Genomic DNA, 19,999 nt, shown 5'->3' with positions numbered 1-19,999 from the left:
ACTGTAAAAAAAAATTAGTTTCCCAGCAATCATCTGGACTAGGGATGTTCTGGGTCTGTATCATATGCTTAAGCCTTAACCAGGACAAATCTGACCCCTAAAACTTGAAGGTCAGGGCTGTTATTTGTTAGGATGTCCATCCCATAGCATTTTATATTTTTGTTAGAAAGCAGCCTATCCTGTGATGGTTTACTTGGAAATTCTAATGGAATCAACAAAGATACTAATTGAGACAATTAATAGCTTCAGCAAAGTTGCAAGCTACCAAATAAGCCCTTAAAAATCCAGAGCATTTCTCTATAAATCACAGAATCCAAGAGACAGTAATAGAAAAGGAAATCAATCCCAGTTTAGATACTGCAAAATTCGTAAAATATCTGGAGATCAATCTACCAAAACATACAAAATACTCTATCTGTGTGTGTATGTGTGTTCAGTTACAAAATTCTCCTTAAAGAAATAAAGAACAATTTAAATATCTGGAAGAATACAGTGCTTGTGGCTGGGCCATGCTAACAAAATAAAAATGATAAATCCTACCAAATTTAATTTGCACTTTTAATACTAAAGCAAACAAATTACCAAAGAGATACTTTACAGAACTCTATAAAAATATAACAACAATCCATTTGGAAAAATAAAAGATCTAGAATATCAAGGGAAATGATGAAAAGAGGTAAGGATAAAGGGGGAATAGCACTTCTAGACCTCAGACTTTTATTATGAAGCAGCAGTCATTAAAACCATATGTTTGTTGGTTAAAAAAGACATTAGAGAAGGACATCAACAGAACATACTAGACGAGGGAGAATTAGAAATAAGGGAACCTTGATAAACCAGAAAACAAATTACTTAGGAAAGAACTTCCTATTTGATAAAAACTACTAGGAAAACTGGAAAACAGGCTGATAGAAATTAGGCTTAGATGAACATCTTACACCATATTCTATAATCTTATTATTAAAGATCACACTATGCCTCCTGAGTTAATAGGACTTGGAACTTTATAGCCATATCCACTTCCTGCTCCCTAATTTATGTCATCTCAGCCTACAGTAATTTAGGTGGAAAGACTCTCCTCTGCTGGAAAGACCTCTGTTGCAAAGAATACCTTAGCAATCTCTGAATTTCCTTGCCTCTTCAATGATGTCTAGCTTCATGCCAACCTGGGCTTAAATAGTTGGTCTTTATTAAAATCATGAAAAGATATTAGCTCTTGTAGATGAATGTGGAAATTAGAAGAAAGATAAAACAGACCAGCATTGAGGCCTGAGGAAAAGTCTCTATTCCTTTCTTACGTTGTTTTCCTCCTTTGTTATATCTTAGGAAGTTCCATGGCTATAATTCTCTGAAAGAATATTATGAAGAAGAAAGCTGCATGAGGTATCTGCACAGGGTAAGTGACTGGAACTGACCATAAACAATATCACTATTGCTTTGCTTTGCCCTCAACCTAAAAATCCTGGACTTAGAAAAGACCTTGGAGCCCAGCTAGTCTAACCTCTCAGGCACCATAAAAACCCCTCCTTACATTATCTCTGATTAGGATCATCCCGACTGCCTCAAAAGGCAACCTACTTTATCACTGGTACATTCAAATTGTTAAAAAAAGTTCTTTCATATACTGCACTGAGATCTGCTTTCTTCTTAACTTGGATCATAGCTCTGTAGTGAGAAGAAACTTCAGAGGTGCCCTAGTCCAACCCTTTTATTTTATAGATGAGAAAACTGAATACCATAGTGGTTGAGTGACTTACCCAAGGTCACATGAGTGCTAAGTGACAGATCCAGGATTTGAATCCAGGTCCTCTGGCTCTAAATACAAGCAATCCTTCCACTACACTGTGCTGCTTAGTTTTCTGCCTTCTTACAAGAAAGCCCTTTGGATGTTTGAAAATAGTTATTATGTCCCCTGTAAGTCTTCTTTTCTGTCTCAGTTCATTAATCTGTTCTTCGTGAGATGGTTTCTTCATGAGATGGTGTTCTTCATGAGATGGATTCCTCCTCATCCTGGGTCACCTTCCAAACCATGTCTTTTTTGAAATGTAGCACCCAGAATTAAACACAGAATCCCAGACATGTTTAGATAACACAGAGCTATAATGGCATTAGTACTGTGATCTTAAAATTATATGCAGGAGTTCTCAAACTAGGGTCCAAAGACCTGAGGGGAGTGGGAGATCAGGGGTCTATGGATAAATATCAAGGAAGTTTGTGAAAAAGAAAATATTTATTTCAATATAATTGATTTCCTTTTGTAGTCTTATGTATTTTATTACTTTGAGAAGGGGTCTGTGAATTTTACCGGATTGCCAAAAGGGTTCATGACACAAAAAGAGTTAAAAACCCCAGCTTTTGAATGCAAACTAAAATTGCATTTGTTTTTTTTAAGCAGCCATGTGACATCGTTAGCTAATAATAGTTAGCTTTTAGAAAACTTAAACTCCCAGATCTTTTTTCACATCAACCTGCTGCCAGTATAAGTCTCTCCATATGTTTTTGTTTTGTTTTTTAACCAAAATGGAAGACTTGATTTTTAAAAGAAATAGAAAAGAGGATTGTATATGAAACAGTGAACTTCTATTACATAGCAATTTGTTTTTGAAAGTATATATTAAATTTAACCAAATTTCCCTGTTTTTGTGTCCCCCAGAGTATTTTTGTAGTGGAATGAATATATTGGTTGTATCACTTCGAGCTAGCATTATTAACAAGTTCAGCCAAGGTCACTCTTGACCTATTTATGCACATTCCAACTCAGTGTCTAATCATGATCCTACTAAAAGCTTATCATTCCTATATTGCCAACTTGGCATTTGTATACTCTGATCATGGGCAACATATTGGTCCTTGTTCACTTTGTCTTAAGAAAGTGTTGGGTAGTAAGTTTCAGGGTTTGGCCACCCAAGAATAATGATGGTGTTACACAGAGACAGGAATTTTACTTTTATTTTCCCTTGCACAGATTTATGTTCCACTCATGCTGGTTAATGCTGCTGATGACCCCTTGGTGCATGATAGTCTTTTAACAATCCCCAGATCTCTTTCAGGTAAGTGTTTCTTTCTCTTGATCCTTTCCATACTCATCCTGACATGGTAAATACTGTCATCTTCCTCATGAAGTGATCTCCTGGAAGAAGTATCTTTTATGTGCGGAGGCTTTTGCTGCCATGCTTTTATCCAGAAGATTCTGTTCATATTCAAAGAATCTCTGATAATGTTGCCACCTGAATACCTAAACAAGAAATATTCTGCTTTCCTGCTATCCTATTGCAAGAGGTCAGGTCTGTCAATCCAGGATCTATTATTGCTTCTGTCACCCAGTGCTATGTGAAATTGCCTGGTAGATTATGATTCTTTTAAGCTGGGAAGTTTGGCTCTAGGAAAGAAAGTATTCAGAACTATAGGAAAAACAAAATATAAAGTCATCACTACCAATGCTTTAGTGACTCCAGCTGTTCTGGGGACTAAAACCAAGCAACTAGAAGAGCAAAAAAACCCTGCCCAGTAGAGAGTAGTTTATTGGGTTTGAAGTTGGTATGATCTTATTCCACACCAACCAAGAGCTAGAGGGCGAAGAAGAAAACTGAAGAGAGAGAGGATGAGGTCTGGGAATGCCAACATTATCTTTCTCTGTCATCCAGGAGACAAACTGGACATCATTTTAGACCCCTGGGACATAAACCACAAGAGAGGGAGGACTGTGAGGGAAAAGTTTTCCTCTTGTGAATATAATAAGTCAATCAAAGGAAAGAAGAAAATTTTTGGTTCATTTAAAATACCAAGGGCTGGAAAAAAAACATGTAGTAGAACAAAACACAGAGGACTCAGTCACTAGTCAAAGACTTCGTAACCCAGGATGTAAAAGAAATATGTATTCTAGAGGTCGGATATTATGCAGTGAAAAGCTTTCATTATGAGAGAGAAATAGTCTCATGATTTCTTATATTTGAATATAATAGCAGAGGTACATTATAGACACAGCTCCTGGGTTCAAAATCTGCCTCTGTCATTTACCACCATTGACCTCAGGGAAACCATTTAACCTCTATGGTTTTTCCTCATCTGTAAAGTGAATAGGCTAGACTAAGTGAATTCATCAAAAAAGCATTCTTTAAGTATTTACAAAAAAAGGAACAAACAGTGTCTGCTTTCAAAGTGTAGACATTCTAATGGGGGTGGGCAACATGTAAATAACTTGATACTTACAAGATATTTAGAGTACCTGGGAAGAAATCTCAGAGGGGAAGGCACTAGCAGCTGGGGAAACTAGGAAAGGCCTCCTGCAGAAAGTGAGATTTTGGGCCATTTTAGCTCAACTGTAGAGTACGTAGAAGGAATTAAAGCCTGAGAAGACTGGAAAAGTAGGAAGGAGTCAGGTTATGAAAGCTTTAAATGCCTAACAGAGGAGTTTATGACTCTGGAGATCATAGGGAGCCACTGGAGTTTACTGAATAGAGATGGGACATGGTCACACCTGGGTTTTAAAAAATCACTGTGATAGCTAAGTAGAGGGAATCGAGGCAGGGAGAACAGACGACTGTTGCACTAGTGCAAGTGAGAGGTGATTAGAGCCTGAACTAGCATAGAGGCTGTATGGATAGAGAGAAGGGGATATAGAAGATAAATGTTTTGGAGAGAAATGGCATGATTTGGCAACCAAATGGAGATGTAGGGTGAGGGAAAGTGAGGCACCCAGGTGAACAGGAGAATGGCAGTGCCCCAGACAGTAATCGAGAGAGTGAAAAGAAAAATAATAAGTTCTGTTTTAGAAATATTGAGCTTGAAGTGCTGAGAAGACATCCAGTTCAATGTGTCCAAAAGACATTTGGTGATATCAGACTAGTTCTCAAGAGAGAAATAAGGATTGGATGTATAGAACCAGGAATCAGCTGGATGAGAGTTGATGAGTTCATCAATTGAGATAATATAGAGGGAAAAAAAAGATGGCCCAGATCAGAGCCTTGGGAGGGTACCCACAGTTAGTGGACATGACCTAGGTAAAGATCCAGCAGAGGATATTGAAAAGGTAGGATAAGAACCAGGAGAGAGTAGTGTCACAAAAACCTGATAGGAAAGAACATCCAGGAGGAAAAAGTAGTCAACAACATCAAATACTGTAGAAAGAAAGATAAGGTTCTTATATTTGGTAATTAAGAGATCATTGGAACTTTAGAGAGGGTAGTTTCAGTTGAATGATGAGGTTAGAGGGTTAACAGAATGAGAGGAGAGGCAGTAAAAATGGAAGCACCTAGTGTAGGTGGCTTTCTCAAGGAGTAGCTGAGAAGCAGAGGAGAGATATAAGCTGATGGCTTACCAGGAGTGTCAGAATGAATGAAGGAAGGAAGCATTTATTAAGCACTTTGTGGGCTCCAGTTGAAGATTTTTAAGGTTGGAGAGACATGGGCATGTTTGTAGGGAGCTGGAAAGGAACTGATAGGGAAATATTGGAGATCACAGAGATGGTAGTGGGGATAATATTTTGGAGAAAATGAAAGAAGTTAAGTTCAAAGATATAGAGGAGTTGTCCTTGACGAGGAAAAAAAGTCACCTCTCCATATGATAAAGTACTGAAGGCAGAAACAGTGGGGGAGAAATGTTTGAGTGATGTGAGAAGAGAGGACATGAAGGAGCTCTTAGCAAATGGCCTCAGTTTTTCAAAGAAGTATATGATAGTATCCTCAACAGAGGGGATCAGGGGAAGAAGTGCCTTGAGATACATGAGGAGAAATGAAATTTGGAACAATTAATGTAGACAGTGGGATATTGAATCAGTAAAGGGGAGTAGAAAGGTAATCTTGACACAGTGAGGGCCTAGCTGAGAGTGGAAAATACAAATTCACAATAGACCCAGTCAGCTCCTTATTGTATTTTCTCCAGCCCCATTCCAACATGTGAATAGGAGCAGAGGATTCAAGTGGTGGGAGCAATCCACTGCTGGGTTTGGCAAGGCACACAATAAATGATCAGATAAGTGACTGAGCGGAGAGAATAGTGCAGAGTTGAATTGGTTCACCAAGGGGTCAAGATAGGGAGAGGAGGAGAGGGTGTCCAGCTCAGGAGTGACAGCCTCTGAAAGACCTGAAGGGAATGAAGTTATATCAAGGACAATGAAAGAGTTAGGGTTTTGTAAGGCACAGGGAAAGATGGGAGGCTAAATGATTAGTCATATAAAGGAATTTTAGAGTTCGTAGGAATGGAACACTTGTGAGTAATGGCAGACTGTTTGGCTGAGGTGGAGTGGAGTGGTCATCAGAAAGGAGTAGATTGAGGAACTGGAAAGTTGGAGAATTTGAAGGAAAATTAATATGTATGCTGAAATCCTCGAGTCTGAGGGCACTGAACTCATTGAGGAAAGAAGGAGAATGTCCTAGAGGTGGATTAATAACAGCCGCCAGAATCTGGCTTCAGTAATAAATTTGGAAATCATGAAACTCAGAGGAAGAGAGGTTGCTGAGTAATATGGCGGCAAAAGGTGACAAAGGAGAGTTCCAACTCTCCTACTGCAACCAGTGAGTCAGAAGGAGTGTGAGAGAAAACATAACCTAATGCTGGAAAGGCAGGCCAAAGAAGCAATCATCGAGAGGGAATCAGGTCTCAGTGAAGACCAAAAGATAGAAATCTGTTAAGTTTGAAACCGGTGTCACAGAGGGCAAAATGGGAGAGGTGGAAAGATCTGAAATGGAACCTTGGGGGGTTGGTTTGAGGTGGACATGAGAGTAAGTGAGCAGGCAGTTAGGTTGGGGAATAAGATCTGTACGTTGGCAGCTGAAGTTTGAGAATCACTGGGATAGGACATGATATATAAAAACCACTGAGAGAGGTCCATTGAGGGAGGCGGTTGAGTAGACTCTTCAGGGCCTTCCCTTGAGTTCCAACCTTGTGGCTAATGATGACGATGAGGATGGGGGTCAGGTGTGTTCTGAGAGGCTTTAAAAGGTCTACTTCACAGCAGGCAGGAGCTAGAAGAGGTCTAGGAGCCAGGGTCTGGCACTAGATTACACCTGGGAGGCCATGGTAACTTCCAACCCTAAGCCTGTGATCCTCTGTTCCTACTAACCCCTCCGAGGCTCTAATGATCAAGTAGGACACGGTCTCTTTTAAAACAACATCTAGATCTCTAAACCAGTCTTACAAAGACATATAAAATAGTAATCTGAAAGAACATGCCTATAAATATTACGATACTTATATCTTAAGCCAGATGTGTTGAACAGATAGCCTTTTGCATATCACACCCCTAAACCAAGTTCATCAGCATCTTAGCCTCTTGCCTTCCTCAGCAATTTCCCCTTCTGATTTGAGAGACAGGGGTGATTTAGTAGAAAATCATTGCCACTATTTGCAATGCTCTCTTTAGCAGACAGGTGCTACCAGTGAGCAAAATAGAGACCTATTACACAGCTTCCTTTATCTGCGCCCAGAGGGAGCCAACTGTAACCTGATCATTCACAGAGATGCGTTTTTCCCCTTGCAGAGAAACGAGAGAATGTCATGTTTGTGCTGCCACTTCATGGAGGTCACTTGGGCTTCTTTGAGGGTGCCGTTCTTTTCCCGGAACCCCTGACCTGGATGGATAAGCTGGTGGTGCAGTATGCCAATGCCATTTGCCAATGGGAGCGTAACAAATCCCAGTGCTCAGACACAGAGCAAATGGATGCCGACCTGGAGTGATGCCCTTACAGACTCAGAAGCACTCCAGTGGCCCTTCCTTCTGAAACTACTCATCTCTTCACTTGCTGCTTCAGGTTTTCATCCTTCTCAATAACCTGGGTATGTCGGCAGGGAAGCTTCCCACCAGGAGCACCTCTCGCCGAGGCAGATGGCTGTCCCCAGGATCTTCAGGCTATTTTTGTGCTTAGGTTACTGGTTTTCTTTATCGCATTATTGGCCATGATGACGAGTGGCAGGATTCTTAATCACCTGTCCGATTTCAGCATTCGATTAAGCCAATTGTCATCTAATTTCCCTATTAAAAATGTATCTGAACAGCATCTTTGCTTTGCCAATCAAAAAAATCCTCCCAAGAATGTGGCAAGATGTATCGTAAAGTTTTGTGACTATACCTCGTGCCGTTGTTTCAACTCTGAAAGGGCCTGTGGTTCCAAGCCAACACTGAGGAGAAGGAGCTTGAACCACTTAGCATGAGAGTCTGGGGGAATGTGAGCTCCATAAGCAGGAAAAAAAATCAGCTTCTATAATAAGCCAAGTTCCATATTTACAAGATTTCTTAAAGGGTTAAGCAAAGCATTTAGGTTAGAACTATCTTGTTTAGAATTTCTTACTGAAGTTTATAACCAGAGGTGTCTGAGTATCAGTGACCATCAGCTTCAGACATAATGAAGGCACACCATTTTGGGACTGCCTTTTGTGCATTTGCAGTAAAGTGAAGTGGATAGAAAACTAGGAATCCTAGTTCTGCCACGATGACCTTGGGCAAGTCATTTAACCTCTGTCAGCCTCAGTTTCCTCATCTGTAAAATGAGAGGGTTGGACTGGTTGATTTCTGAGGGCCTGTCCAACTCTAAAATTATGTGATGATTTATATTTGGCTAGATTTTGAGAGAACAGAATTCCAGTGACTTCCTGTTCTTTGAATTCTTGCCCAAATCAAACAAGTAGCCTTGACATGATCATTTGCCTTTCTTTTATTTCCTCATTACTTGTGTAAAGGATTTTCTTTAACATTGAATTATGTGGGGTGTTTTTTCTTTTAACCCAGGTCTCCTTAACACTGGCTTGGCAATTCAAAAGCAGAACTTAAGTTTAGACAAAGTTAAACATCTCCATTTAAAAAGTAGTCTCTTTTGGAACAGAATTTTTATTGAATCTCCTTTACTTATATACTGTCAGCTAGACTTGTCCAGAGTCTCAAGTCAAAAGATTTCGGTTGGGATTTGGGGTTTTATCCTTTTCCTGATCTGCTGTCACCTCTGTATCTAAAACCTCCCGTGGTTTCTATAATATGAAGTTGCTAAAAGCAGCAGTTGCTCTGTGGGATTGTACAGCACTCATAAGGATACTACCAGGCATCCTTTTCAGTCTTTACCTTCTCTAACTTCTTTGACTCCAGCAATAAGAAGTAGAGGCTAAATTGGAAAGCTCAGCTGGGGAGAACTACTCAGGCACTTTGAAGGCATTATTTTTATGTCCATGGACAGAAGGATATGTGTATTGCCCCAAGTGACCATGACGATGATGACTATTTCTATCCTGAAGAAATTCTGTATGACAATCATTAGATCACCACTTTATTAGAATGAACCAACAGCCAGTATTGAAGAATACTGGAACTTCTGTGGTCTCAGTTTTACTTTCTGATTATTTCCCTGTTCAATTTATTGCAATCTTTTCCAAATTGTATTCTTTATTGCCTTTCCTGTGATGTTCTTTTAGCACCAATTAGCACTTTATTACATTAGCCTTGGTTTGGCAACTAGCCACTTTGGTTGTGGTCAAAAAGTTCTGCCTCACCCCCCCACCCCATCCCCAACTCCCAACCTCCTCACAACTGAAATCTAGAACATTGACAGACAGACTTCCTAGTACTGTCAACACTTCTCTAAACTTAGATTAGTTAAACCAAGCAATAATTTTATAGCCATTGAATTACTGTATCAAAATGGTAGACTCCTTTTGTTTGCCTTTGGCCATCTTTTCTGGCCTATTCCAATAATTGGCACATGTGCATGTGCTGCTACATTCATAGGAAAAAGGATCAGATCACCATTGGCCCGTATACAAAAGACGAAGGTGGGGGAAAATCCAGCCAAGTGGGAAACTGTCTTTTTCCCCCGTGAAGACTATTTCTTGGTGACTGGTTAGCAGGATCATTCTCTGTTTGCTTTTGTTGGGAAAGAGTCACATCTCTCTTTCAGCCTTTGTGACGGCAAAACCAAAATTTAACATGAAGCATCCTGTGTGCAACATCCCCGCTAAAATCTTTTGTGTAGTGTGACCGACAGTGGCATTTACATTCCATTTTGGCCCAAGTAGAACCAGCTGAAACCCTTTGTATGTATATCAGTCTCTTCAGCATAGAAATGAGGGTGTGGATGTGGCTCTTTGTCTTACGAGGAAATTCTTGTTCTTGTTTGCTTCTCAAGTGAATATCGGTAGCCATTGAATTTAGAGAAATGCCAGCTTTCCTATAAGCCATGGGTGCAGAGTATCATTTTATACGGAGATTTTCTTTTCCCTTCCTCCAGGCTTCTTATTTCATTCCTCCCAGGCCACATTGACCACCAGTAACCATCAACAAGAAGTAGAGGTTTTTTTCCTCAGCTCTCTGTCTGCTACCCTGGTAACTTGTCTGCATTTGATTGGTTGAATCCACATGAAACGACCTGTGTCTAAGGAAGAAAACATTTTTGGCCACTTCCTAAGCCTGTTCTAAGATATTCTTAATATAAAGTAGCAAGGAAAACCTGGGCTACTTTTCAAACACTACTCTACCTCCCCGTTAACCAGAAATAAAACTGTATCAATCAGAGCTAACATGAACTTGAATTTCCAAATGTTGTTAGAAGTGGCATGTCTGCTTTAAAATCAGATTCTGAGCTCCTGATGTACAAACACAGGAGCAGTGGTAATATGTTAAACCAAAGTGTAATGAATGTTCATATTTCTTCCTGCTGTAGTCTTTCCACCTCAGAAAGCAGAAGTAAGCCACAGTTCAGTAACTCATCCAGACTAGCTTAGTGTTTGCTATAGTATAGGGAGGAGCAGTTGCCACTTGGAAAGTAATTTCAAGTCCATTTGATGTATTTATGTTTAAGGATGCTTTTCACAGATTTGGAAAACAAGCATTTGTCTCTCTGGGAGGAAGGCTCCCATCACCATAGGATAAAGGCAGAAGAGATTTTTCATTTGTTCGGGGTCTTTCGTTCAATGCCCTTGGAGTCATCCTTCATCTTTTAATGTGTAGAGGTTGTGTTACCACATCCTTCCAATGTGGAAGCTCACCTGAAAGAGAGATTCTGCATTCTTGAATCTCTTTAGTAAGGCCTTGACTTAGTTACCACATCTAGTTTCTGGTCATTGGTGGTCAGCACAGATTCATTCCTCTAACCTAGATCTGCTTACAGACCCTCTAGTCTGAGTCTGACACTCCTACCTTCTCTAGATTCTTTGTATATGGAATACAACTATGTCAAAGCTTACCTTACTAAGGTTTAAAGAAAGAGCTATTGTATTTTAAAAACTGTTACTAGCCAGACCATTGGCACTGGCTAGAGCACTATCTCGTACCTTCAAGATCTTCTGTAGCATGACCATTATTACCTTAAACCCTCTCTCAATTCAAAAGTGTTTGTAACCTTGGTCCATGTTTCATGGGGTCCAGTTGAGTAACATCACCATTCAGCACATGAGCCAAGCAGGACAATGAGACTCTCCATAAGGTAGAAAATTCCACATGCTCAGCCTTTCTTTTCCAAAACTAGCTCTGAAGTTCCGTAATTCAGTTATTAAAGCAATTTGTAGTCTTCAGCATAACTAGACCTAACTCTTTATATAGCCAAGCTCACCATGCCATGAATCCAAATTACAGATCTCTTTGTAACGTGGCTTAAAATCTGTGAGCTCCAGGGGCACAGTGGAACTTTTGTTCCTATTTATGTTTTATAAGTGAGCAGGTGCGTAGGATTTGTTCCGTTTTTCTTCTTCTCTACAGCATTCTGACTTAGGCCTGAAGTAAAGATTATTGAAACATAATACTAGATCTTCCAGGTCGTCTTCATCCTTCAGACAGTACAGAAGGACCATTTAACACCATATCATTGCAGTGTCCTGTCAAATATCCTTGGGAATGTCTTCCTTCACACCCAGAGCCTCTAGGAAATCCTCTAATATCTATCATACTATTGTAGTGTCTCTGCTGTGAGAGATTGAATCAGAACCATCATAAGGCAGAAAACGTATAGTCCCCACTTTCATCGTCACTAGTCTGGCTCCTAAAATCCAGCCGAAACTCGCTAAGCACGTAGACTGACAGAACTCTTTCTGCCTAGGCTGCTGTGTAAAGCATCTTGAATCAAATAAATGATTCACAGATACTGAGTTTGACTTTGCCCCCTTTAGAACTATAAAGATCGGGCTGCCTCTAACCTTGGGAGAATAAGCAGCTAAGGAAATGTTCTTCCTCCTTATCACTAAAGCAAAAGAAATTAACTCCCTGTGCCTCTCTGGAATGAGGATCACTGTTGCCAAATCATACAGAAGAGTACAAGCAGGGGCAGAGAGCTATGAGACCTTGTAGTCTAAAAAGCTGCTTCTCCTGACCACTGTTGCATCTTCCTTCTGACTTAGCGAAACTGCAAGCATTTCTCTTACAAAGGGGCTTGGCATGAGGCCAGTACCCCAAGGCAGGAAAGCCAAACCAGCCAGCCCTTTTTTTCAGGTACCAATCATAAACGAGCTGCCTCTTCTAGGATGTCAACCTTCTCTATAATAGCCTCATCTGTTCCCTAATTTCTTCATTATAATGTTGACTTAAAGTATTCATATATTTTAATGAGTGGACTTATATAGTTCCTAGCCATTGGGTTAGGTCACATATTCTAATTTCCATGAAGCCTCTAGATATTGGCTTCACTTTTGATGACTAGTAATAAAACTTTAACTTAAGGATATTAACTTAACTTATGGAAAATAATTGTGTTGACATTAGCTGAGAGATCCACTATTGCCATAAATTTAAGGACAGCCTTCATTTGAGGAATCTGCAGAAGCGCCTTCCATTTTAATATTCAACCTTTTTCCAAGCCTCCCATGATACGGTAGCCAACAGGCCATAAAAGTTTAGCTGACCAACTTGGGCCTAAACTCACTCACTTCACAAACTGTTCATGGCCATGAACAATTGTTCTTTATTTCAGAACTGGTTTTCCTGAGGGATTTTTTTTGTGGGGGGGAATAGGGGAACCAACCTTTTTCATTTTTCCTAAAGCACAATTCGAAGTAAAAATCTCTCTCCTTCCACACTGGTTCCAGACGATGGGATAGTTCATTCTGCCTCAGGAAGACCTACACTGTACCTGAGCTTTCTGACTTTTGCCACTACAGCGGCCTTAGCGAAGCTGGGGGGTGGGGAGGGAGGGAGGGGAGGGGAGGGGGAGTGAGTGTGCATTTCCTTCTGTATTTTGGTTAGACTCTCCTGTTCAACATATCTTCTTAATTTCGGCAGATTTGCTTCCAGATAGGTTTTTAAAGAACCATCACTTCCACATTCCTGTTGTGTTGCAAGGTTGTTGTTTTTTTCCCTTAAATTTAAAATGCTGCCCTGAAAAAATAATTAGTTTGTATACTGAAAACCTTCCAGCTTTTGGATCTTAAAAGGGGGTAGGTGGGGAGAATGGGATCCTTTGGCTTTGAGGCATTGAAGATTTGCAACGAGCAATGCAATTTTTTCTAAATATGGCAATGTTTACCTTTATTAAGAAAAATTATATGAAGCAATGGCGTCCTTGGTCTTTTTGTTTTCTCCTGTTATTTTGGGACCTATTTTGATTCCGTGTGGTGGTAAACAAAGATCATCGCAAACAAAAATGACAATTTTGTTATCTTTGATTCAATGGAATTTCTTTACTTAAAAAAAATAAAGGACAAAATCAACCAAGACGTGGCCTGGGCATTCTCTTTGTGCAGCAATTATTTTCCAGAGACAGCATGGAAGAAAGATCATTGGACCTAGAATCAGGAGACAGGGGTCCAGGTGCCACCTTTGGCATTTTCATAGCCATATGATTGTCTGAGCCTCAAGTTCATCTGTAAGTTGAGGTCGATGATACCTGCCCTCTCTAGCTCACATGGTGCTGGTAAAGAAATTGTTTTGTAAGGTTTAAAACACTGTATAAATGTGGATTATCATTATTCTAACCAACAATCTCATTCTTCATTTTTTTTTCATCTAAAACCATTGCTAATAATGCATGACCCAGCTTGCACGCTTGTCTTAGGCAGCAGTGGAGTGCAAGATTTAGGAGTGGACATTTGGCAGAGTTGGAAGGTGCACACTCAACAACAGAACAACCACTCTTCTCTCCTAAGAAGCTTGCTTCTAGGAGAAAAAAGTGGTGGTGGTGGTAGTTGTTAAGTCATTCAAAACATCTGGCTCTTATCACTGTTGATTTAAATACATACTTGCAAACTGGATTTGAAATTACTAATCCATAATTATTTTTAACTTGCCTGATCTCTGAACTTGCCATTCTTCATCCTTTGCCAGTAACAAATTCCCTTACCTTAGATTTTTTGACAGGCTTCTTTCATAACAACAACCTTTAAAAGACTGCATAGACCAGGGATTCTTAATATTTTTTTGTGTCATAGACCCACCCCTTTGGCAGTGTGGCAAAGCCCATGAACCCCTTCTCAGGATAATGTTTTTAAGTGCATAAAACAAAATAAGTACATACGGTTATCAAAATATATTTTTAAAACAAGTTCATGGACCCCAATGGTGTAGACATTATTAAAATGGTAGCCACCCTGTATTCTTGTTATTTGCCCAAATCACTGGCTACAGACACTGACAACAAAGCCATCCTCCCAGGCACCCAAATTCACCATCCCATCTTTCCCTCTTCCCTCCCTCACACATCCAATCGGTTTAAGTCCCTGTAGTTTCTACCTCCATAGTTACCTGTCCCCTCCCTCATTCTCATAGCCAGCACACTCACTCAGGCACTCTTCTAAACAGGCTATTCTTATTTTCTCCTACCTGTTCTCCCTGCTGCCAGTCTAGCTTTCCTCCTTGCCTCTTCCTGTCTGCTGAATCTAACAGATTGCTTCAATATATCGCTCCTTCTGTGTTTCCCTATTGTTTACCAAATAAAGCACAATATAAGCTGAGAATCCGGTGTTCAAAGCACTCACAATCCAGACTCTATCCTTACACAACCCTTCACATGTCCTACATTCTAGCCAAATTAGACTATCCTGTGTTCTCCATCGTCCCCATCCTATCTACTTTTCTCTCCATGTCTTTGTTCATGTCACTCTACCTCTCCCCTGCCCCAGAATGGCCTATCCTACTCCAACCTCTGTCAATTAAAGTTCCAGCCTTTCTTCAAGGCTCAACTCAATCGTTACATCCCCCAGGAAGTCTTTCTTCAACTTTCCAGGTAAAAGTGATACTTCCCTCCTCAATTTCTCCCTTTGCCTAGATGTTTTTGTATGCATTGCATCTCTCCCTGCTTCCCTCCCTTCACTCACATGTGATTGTAAGCGTCTTAAGAGCAGGATTTGGTTTGTATCTCTCTCTCTATCCTCAGTGCCTTGCACATAATATCAGGGAAGTGACTTTGACAAGAACACCAACCTAGGCTAGTAGAAGGGTCCTGATGTGTGGGCCTCTTTTTCTGGGCCCCTCCTGAAAGCTGATACAGCTTTATATTGCTGACCTTCACACAGTGGGGAATCATTCCTCTTTACCAAGAAATATGATGAACTAGGCTAGGAACCGTCTGGACAGGAAGTTGGGATAGTGAGGGTACATTGACAACACCCATGTTACTATTAAAAACCTCATATATCTTCAGTGATCCGGTCTATCCTTCCCAGGCTGTCTTTGATCATAGACAACTCCTAGAGGAAAGTGGCCATGGCCTCATGAAAACTGCCGCATGAAAGACATTCCAGGCCCTAGCTATTAGGTAGGTCATCATCAGTGGGAAGGTTGTTTCAGATTGGGTCTGCACAGCTTGCTGTCATGGTCAATTAAGATAACTAGTCCTGCTCAGGGTCAGACTCTGGATCTAGACAGCTGTGACTCTTAGCCAACCCGCAGGCTTCTGTGTGTTGTATTCACATCTGTATTTGGATAGGCTGCAGTGTGTCAGTACGGCACCTATAGTCACAGGCTCTCCAAATTCTACTCAAATGTGGGTTTGGTTATACTTTTCACCAGCGCAAAATGAGCCTCTTAACTACAGTTTGTACAGATCTTTTCCTTGATGAGGATGAGGGACCTGATTTCCCTCGAATGAAGATCAGGGTCACTGCCATAATTTCAGTGCTTTGTTACCAGACTCTTTGGTATAGTGTCACCTGAATATTTGGGCCCCCTTCTCTGCAAGTGAACAGAACACTCTTTAGGCCAACTTTGCTTTGGATCACCTTACCTCGCTTTGGATTCCAAAGAAAGAGGACCTCCCTTTCTGGCAGTCACCCACAATTCACTGAAATTATTTTGTTGGCAAGAGTTCTCACTAGACCCATGCAATTAAATTATTAAATTAAACGCACAGTAAGTTTGATGGGGCTGTCATGTGGAAGAGAATTAGGTTTACTCTATTTGGCAGGAGAGAGCAAAGGAACTAGGGGAAAACCATGAAGTTGAAATGAGGTTTCAGTACCTTCACAATTAGAGGTGCCCCTAAATGGAATGTACCACCTTAGAAGGCAGCATGTTTCCCCTTACTGGCCAAGGATAGATTGCCATTTGTGGTGGATTCCTTTTCAGGTACGGGTTAGACTTGCTGATCCCAGAGAGAATGAGAATGGGACTTGAAAGCAGTGGTTCACTCTACAGGACTGGTCAATTACATGGTGCCTGAGTCCACACCCAAGGATTCAGGCAGGAGACCTGTTCTCTGATAGGAAATCCTGTTCTACTCACTCAGAGTTTCACCCCCATTATCATCACCTTCCCTCTAGGAGTGACAAGCCTGGAAAGAAAGTGCTTTTGGACCAATACGGGGCCTGCACAGCTTGCTGTCATGGTCAATTAAGATAACTAGCCCTGCTCAGGGTCAAACAGATGAGGAAACCAAGACCCAAGTTTATGCAAGTAGTAGGGAGTGTTCTTTCCCCTCTTCCCAGTACCTGTATGGTCTCCTGTTATTCTGATTTATTTTACTTAAAATTTACAGAACACATTAGAGCAGAGTTTATTTTCCTAAAATTGTAAAAAAAAAAAAAACACCCCCACATACAAATAATAAAAACTATTCCCCACAATAGCAAAGCTGGATCCCATAGTTTGTATTTTATCGCACACTCTCCCTTCATCAGCTTGGACACACTTTCCTACAACCGATTGATGGCAGCCAAAAATTTAAAAAATTAGGATAGATAAAAATGGAAGGAAAAAAAAGAAACCTAGGTATGATTGAAAGCTGCACCTTTTCTGATGTGTCTATGGAGGCTTTGAGACTTCTTGACTTTGCAAAATAATTACCGCCTTGTCATGGAGAATGGAATTTTTTGACATTAGAAAAAGTATGTTTATAAAAAGTAATAATCTTAAATGCCTTTTATGGCATCCTATGTGTTACACCCTTGGCAGCTGCCTACCTTGGCCTATTACTAGTGCTGGCTTTGCTTCCCACTTACCAAAAACCCCATCCAAGGTTACAGTTAGGGGCTATTAAGTGATCAAGTGTGACCACACCCTTTCCTCTTTTAAAAGGAATGGGAAAACACTGTTACCTTTGGCCACACAGCTTTGGAAAGATTCCTCTGGCAGTAGTACACAGTCCTAGAAATATAACCCTTTGCCTGCATCCCATGCGCTCTATCATGTATTAATATTTATTTTATGTATGCTTCTTATCCTACCCGTGTATGTATGTATGTATGCGCATATGAATGAAAACACTAGACTCAGTGGTGGGATTCCAATAAATTAACAACCAGTTCTCCACGGAACTGAGCTGAGGCCGATGACGTGGCGGGCACAGGCAGGCCCCACCCCCAATAACAACTGGTTTGCCGAATTCAACCTAAAATTAGGTACCAGTTCTCCCAAACCGGTGAGAACTGGCTGAATCCCACCGCTGATAGACTCTAAGCTCCATAAGGGCAAGAGTTGTACATTATCTAAACTTGCAATCTCCCTGGTGGCCCAGAATGATGCTCTGTATATAGTAGATGCCTAATAGTATATGTTGTCATTATTTTTAATTGAAAAGCAGATGCAGCCGTGGTGTAGACAAAAGAGCACTGACTAGGGAATGAGCAAGCTTGAGTTTAAGTCTCAATAGCTGCATGACCTTAATCAGGTCACTTCCCCCTCTCTGGGCCTGTTTCCCTCTCTATAAAATGAGGGGGTTAGAATAGATGACCTCTGAAGGCCCTTCAAGCTCTAGGATGCTCTGACCCTGTTCTAACATTGAGAACTGCTTCTGGACTCAAGGGGCTGGGGCACCCACCCTTCTCCCTGTACCAGTAAGACGATAAACACAACATCAATGATAATCATGAATATGCCTGTGTAGTTCTGTATCACAAAGTATGAGAGACTCTCCATAAAGAAGGTAAAAGAAGTATAACATTTATTCAGACACCAGAAAACCGTATGCCATAACCAAATGTTCAGCTCCCACAGCCAGTCAGCCCACTTTATCATAACTGCAAGGAACTTAAAACACCATATCACAGCCTGGAGCCTCATCATCCCAAAACCTCTCTGGCCCCCTGCCGGGGTCTTCCCAAAACAAACAGTACAGCTAAGTCAGCCTGTTCAGTTCTAACAATCATGAGGACAGCCATTAGCAGCCGTAACATCTCTGGGTTTTTCCGAAACATAACTTCCTTTTCCTGTCAGGAAGCTCCTCCTACCATGTAACTTAGGCTTCCTGTGATGTCAGCAGGTCACATGGCCTATTAATGGGTGGGAAAGATCTTCAAATCTAATTGCTCCTACACTTCCGTAAGAGGCTTTTCTGCTCTCAACTAAGGCACATGATGTGCACCATTTTCAATCCTTGGGGAACCCAGAAAAATTTCCTACCCCATCCTTCTGGGGATAAATTATTTGAAGCTTAGAATCAAATTCACTTCTATAGTTTCCCCAAAAGGGAAAATAGAAAGGTGTTCAATATACAGTATGAGTCAGATATGGGGCAGGTATTTATTTCCTACACAAAATAATGCTAAAACATAAAAGATTCTCACAAGCATGGTGACAGTAAGACTTAAGCTAAACAAGCAGCAGAGCTAACTACTATTATACCCAGAGGAAGTTTGACACTTAAAGCCATCTAAATATGATGCAGTTTATAGGATTGCTGACTAGGCATTGTACATTTCACCTCAGCCTTGCACTGTCTCCCTCACGCCTATATCATCTGGCAAGCCAGACCAGAGACTTGAGTTCCTCCTCTTGATTTACTTCCCCCATGCAGAATGTTCCCTTGCCACCAGTCAGCTCCACTCAGTAGACCCAGGACACGGGGACCTCTCCAACTCACAAGGTTGCCTCCAAGCCTGGAAGTTCATCATCCCCAACTCCACCCAAATGCTGAATCGGCAACATGCTCAGCCAAAACCAAGAAAGGGGCAACTCTGAGAATGCTCCGTATACTGGATCAAATAAAAGGGCCAGCTGCTAGTGCCCCTCATCCCAATCAATCCTAGTTCTTCTCCTTAGGTTGTAGCTTCTTTCTACCAACCACATGCAACAGTGACTTTTTTCACTTTGTTCTTCTCCCACACCATACATGCAAGACTCAGGGAAATTAATCCAGTAAACTGGTATAATTTCCTTATGTCTAATTCTTGATCTCCAGGTCCTTTCTCTGGATAGAACCTTAGTCAGGAAAGCAAGAGCCTGAACTGAGAATTTTGTCCGTTTGACTCACCCTCAGTAACACATATCTTGTGCCCCAACCTCCCTCACTCAGCCTAATGTACCACAAAGGCAGATTTTTCTTTCAGTGTTGGACTACTCAGTTGTCACTGAATCCTAACATATGAACTATGTCATTACAGCAGAGAGGCCAGGACCCTAGAAATCAAGCTGGCATCAGCCCAGGTAAAGGCACCGGGTAACTGTGATGAATTGTCCCCTTTTCTCTTTATATCTCTAATCTAAGTGTAGCCCCTTTGGTGTGGAAGGTATAGACAGAAAAGGAGCAGTCTTGTGTAAATACACCTATTTTGAAAGTATAAATGTATGATGACTAAGAGACCCAGTATGGTATAGTAAAAAGAGCACTGGGCTAAAAAGACTTGGGTTCAAATCCCGGCTTTCACACTTGCTAGCTCTGGGATC

The 19,999-nt window shown here is 40.9% G+C and overlaps 1 protein-coding gene across 3 annotated transcripts in view; it reads left to right on the top strand.

The window, feature by feature from the left end:
* The window catches only part of ABHD2 (abhydrolase domain containing 2, acylglycerol lipase), a 118,970-nt gene extending 110,943 nt beyond the window's left edge, over positions 1–8,027 (top strand). For all 3 annotated transcript variants that reach the window (XM_036769616.1, XM_036769617.1, XM_036769618.1), the window contains 3 exons: positions 1,327–1,396; positions 2,966–3,050; positions 7,478–8,027. In XM_036769616.1, coding sequence (XP_036625511.1) covers positions 1,327–1,396; positions 2,966–3,050; positions 7,478–7,674 — 352 coding nt within the window. In that variant the 3' untranslated portion in view covers positions 7,675–8,027. The remainder of the gene's footprint in view (positions 1–1,326; positions 1,397–2,965; positions 3,051–7,477) is intronic.
* The last annotated feature ends 11,972 nt before the right edge of the window (positions 8,028–19,999 follow it).

This window comes from Trichosurus vulpecula, chromosome 8, assembly GCF_011100635.1.
Source record: "Trichosurus vulpecula isolate mTriVul1 chromosome 8, mTriVul1.pri, whole genome shotgun sequence".
NCBI classification, from domain to species: Eukaryota; Metazoa; Chordata; class Mammalia; order Diprotodontia; family Phalangeridae; genus Trichosurus; species Trichosurus vulpecula.
Note: the sequence above shows the minus strand (reverse complement) of the source record. Positions and strands in the feature narration are given on the sequence as shown.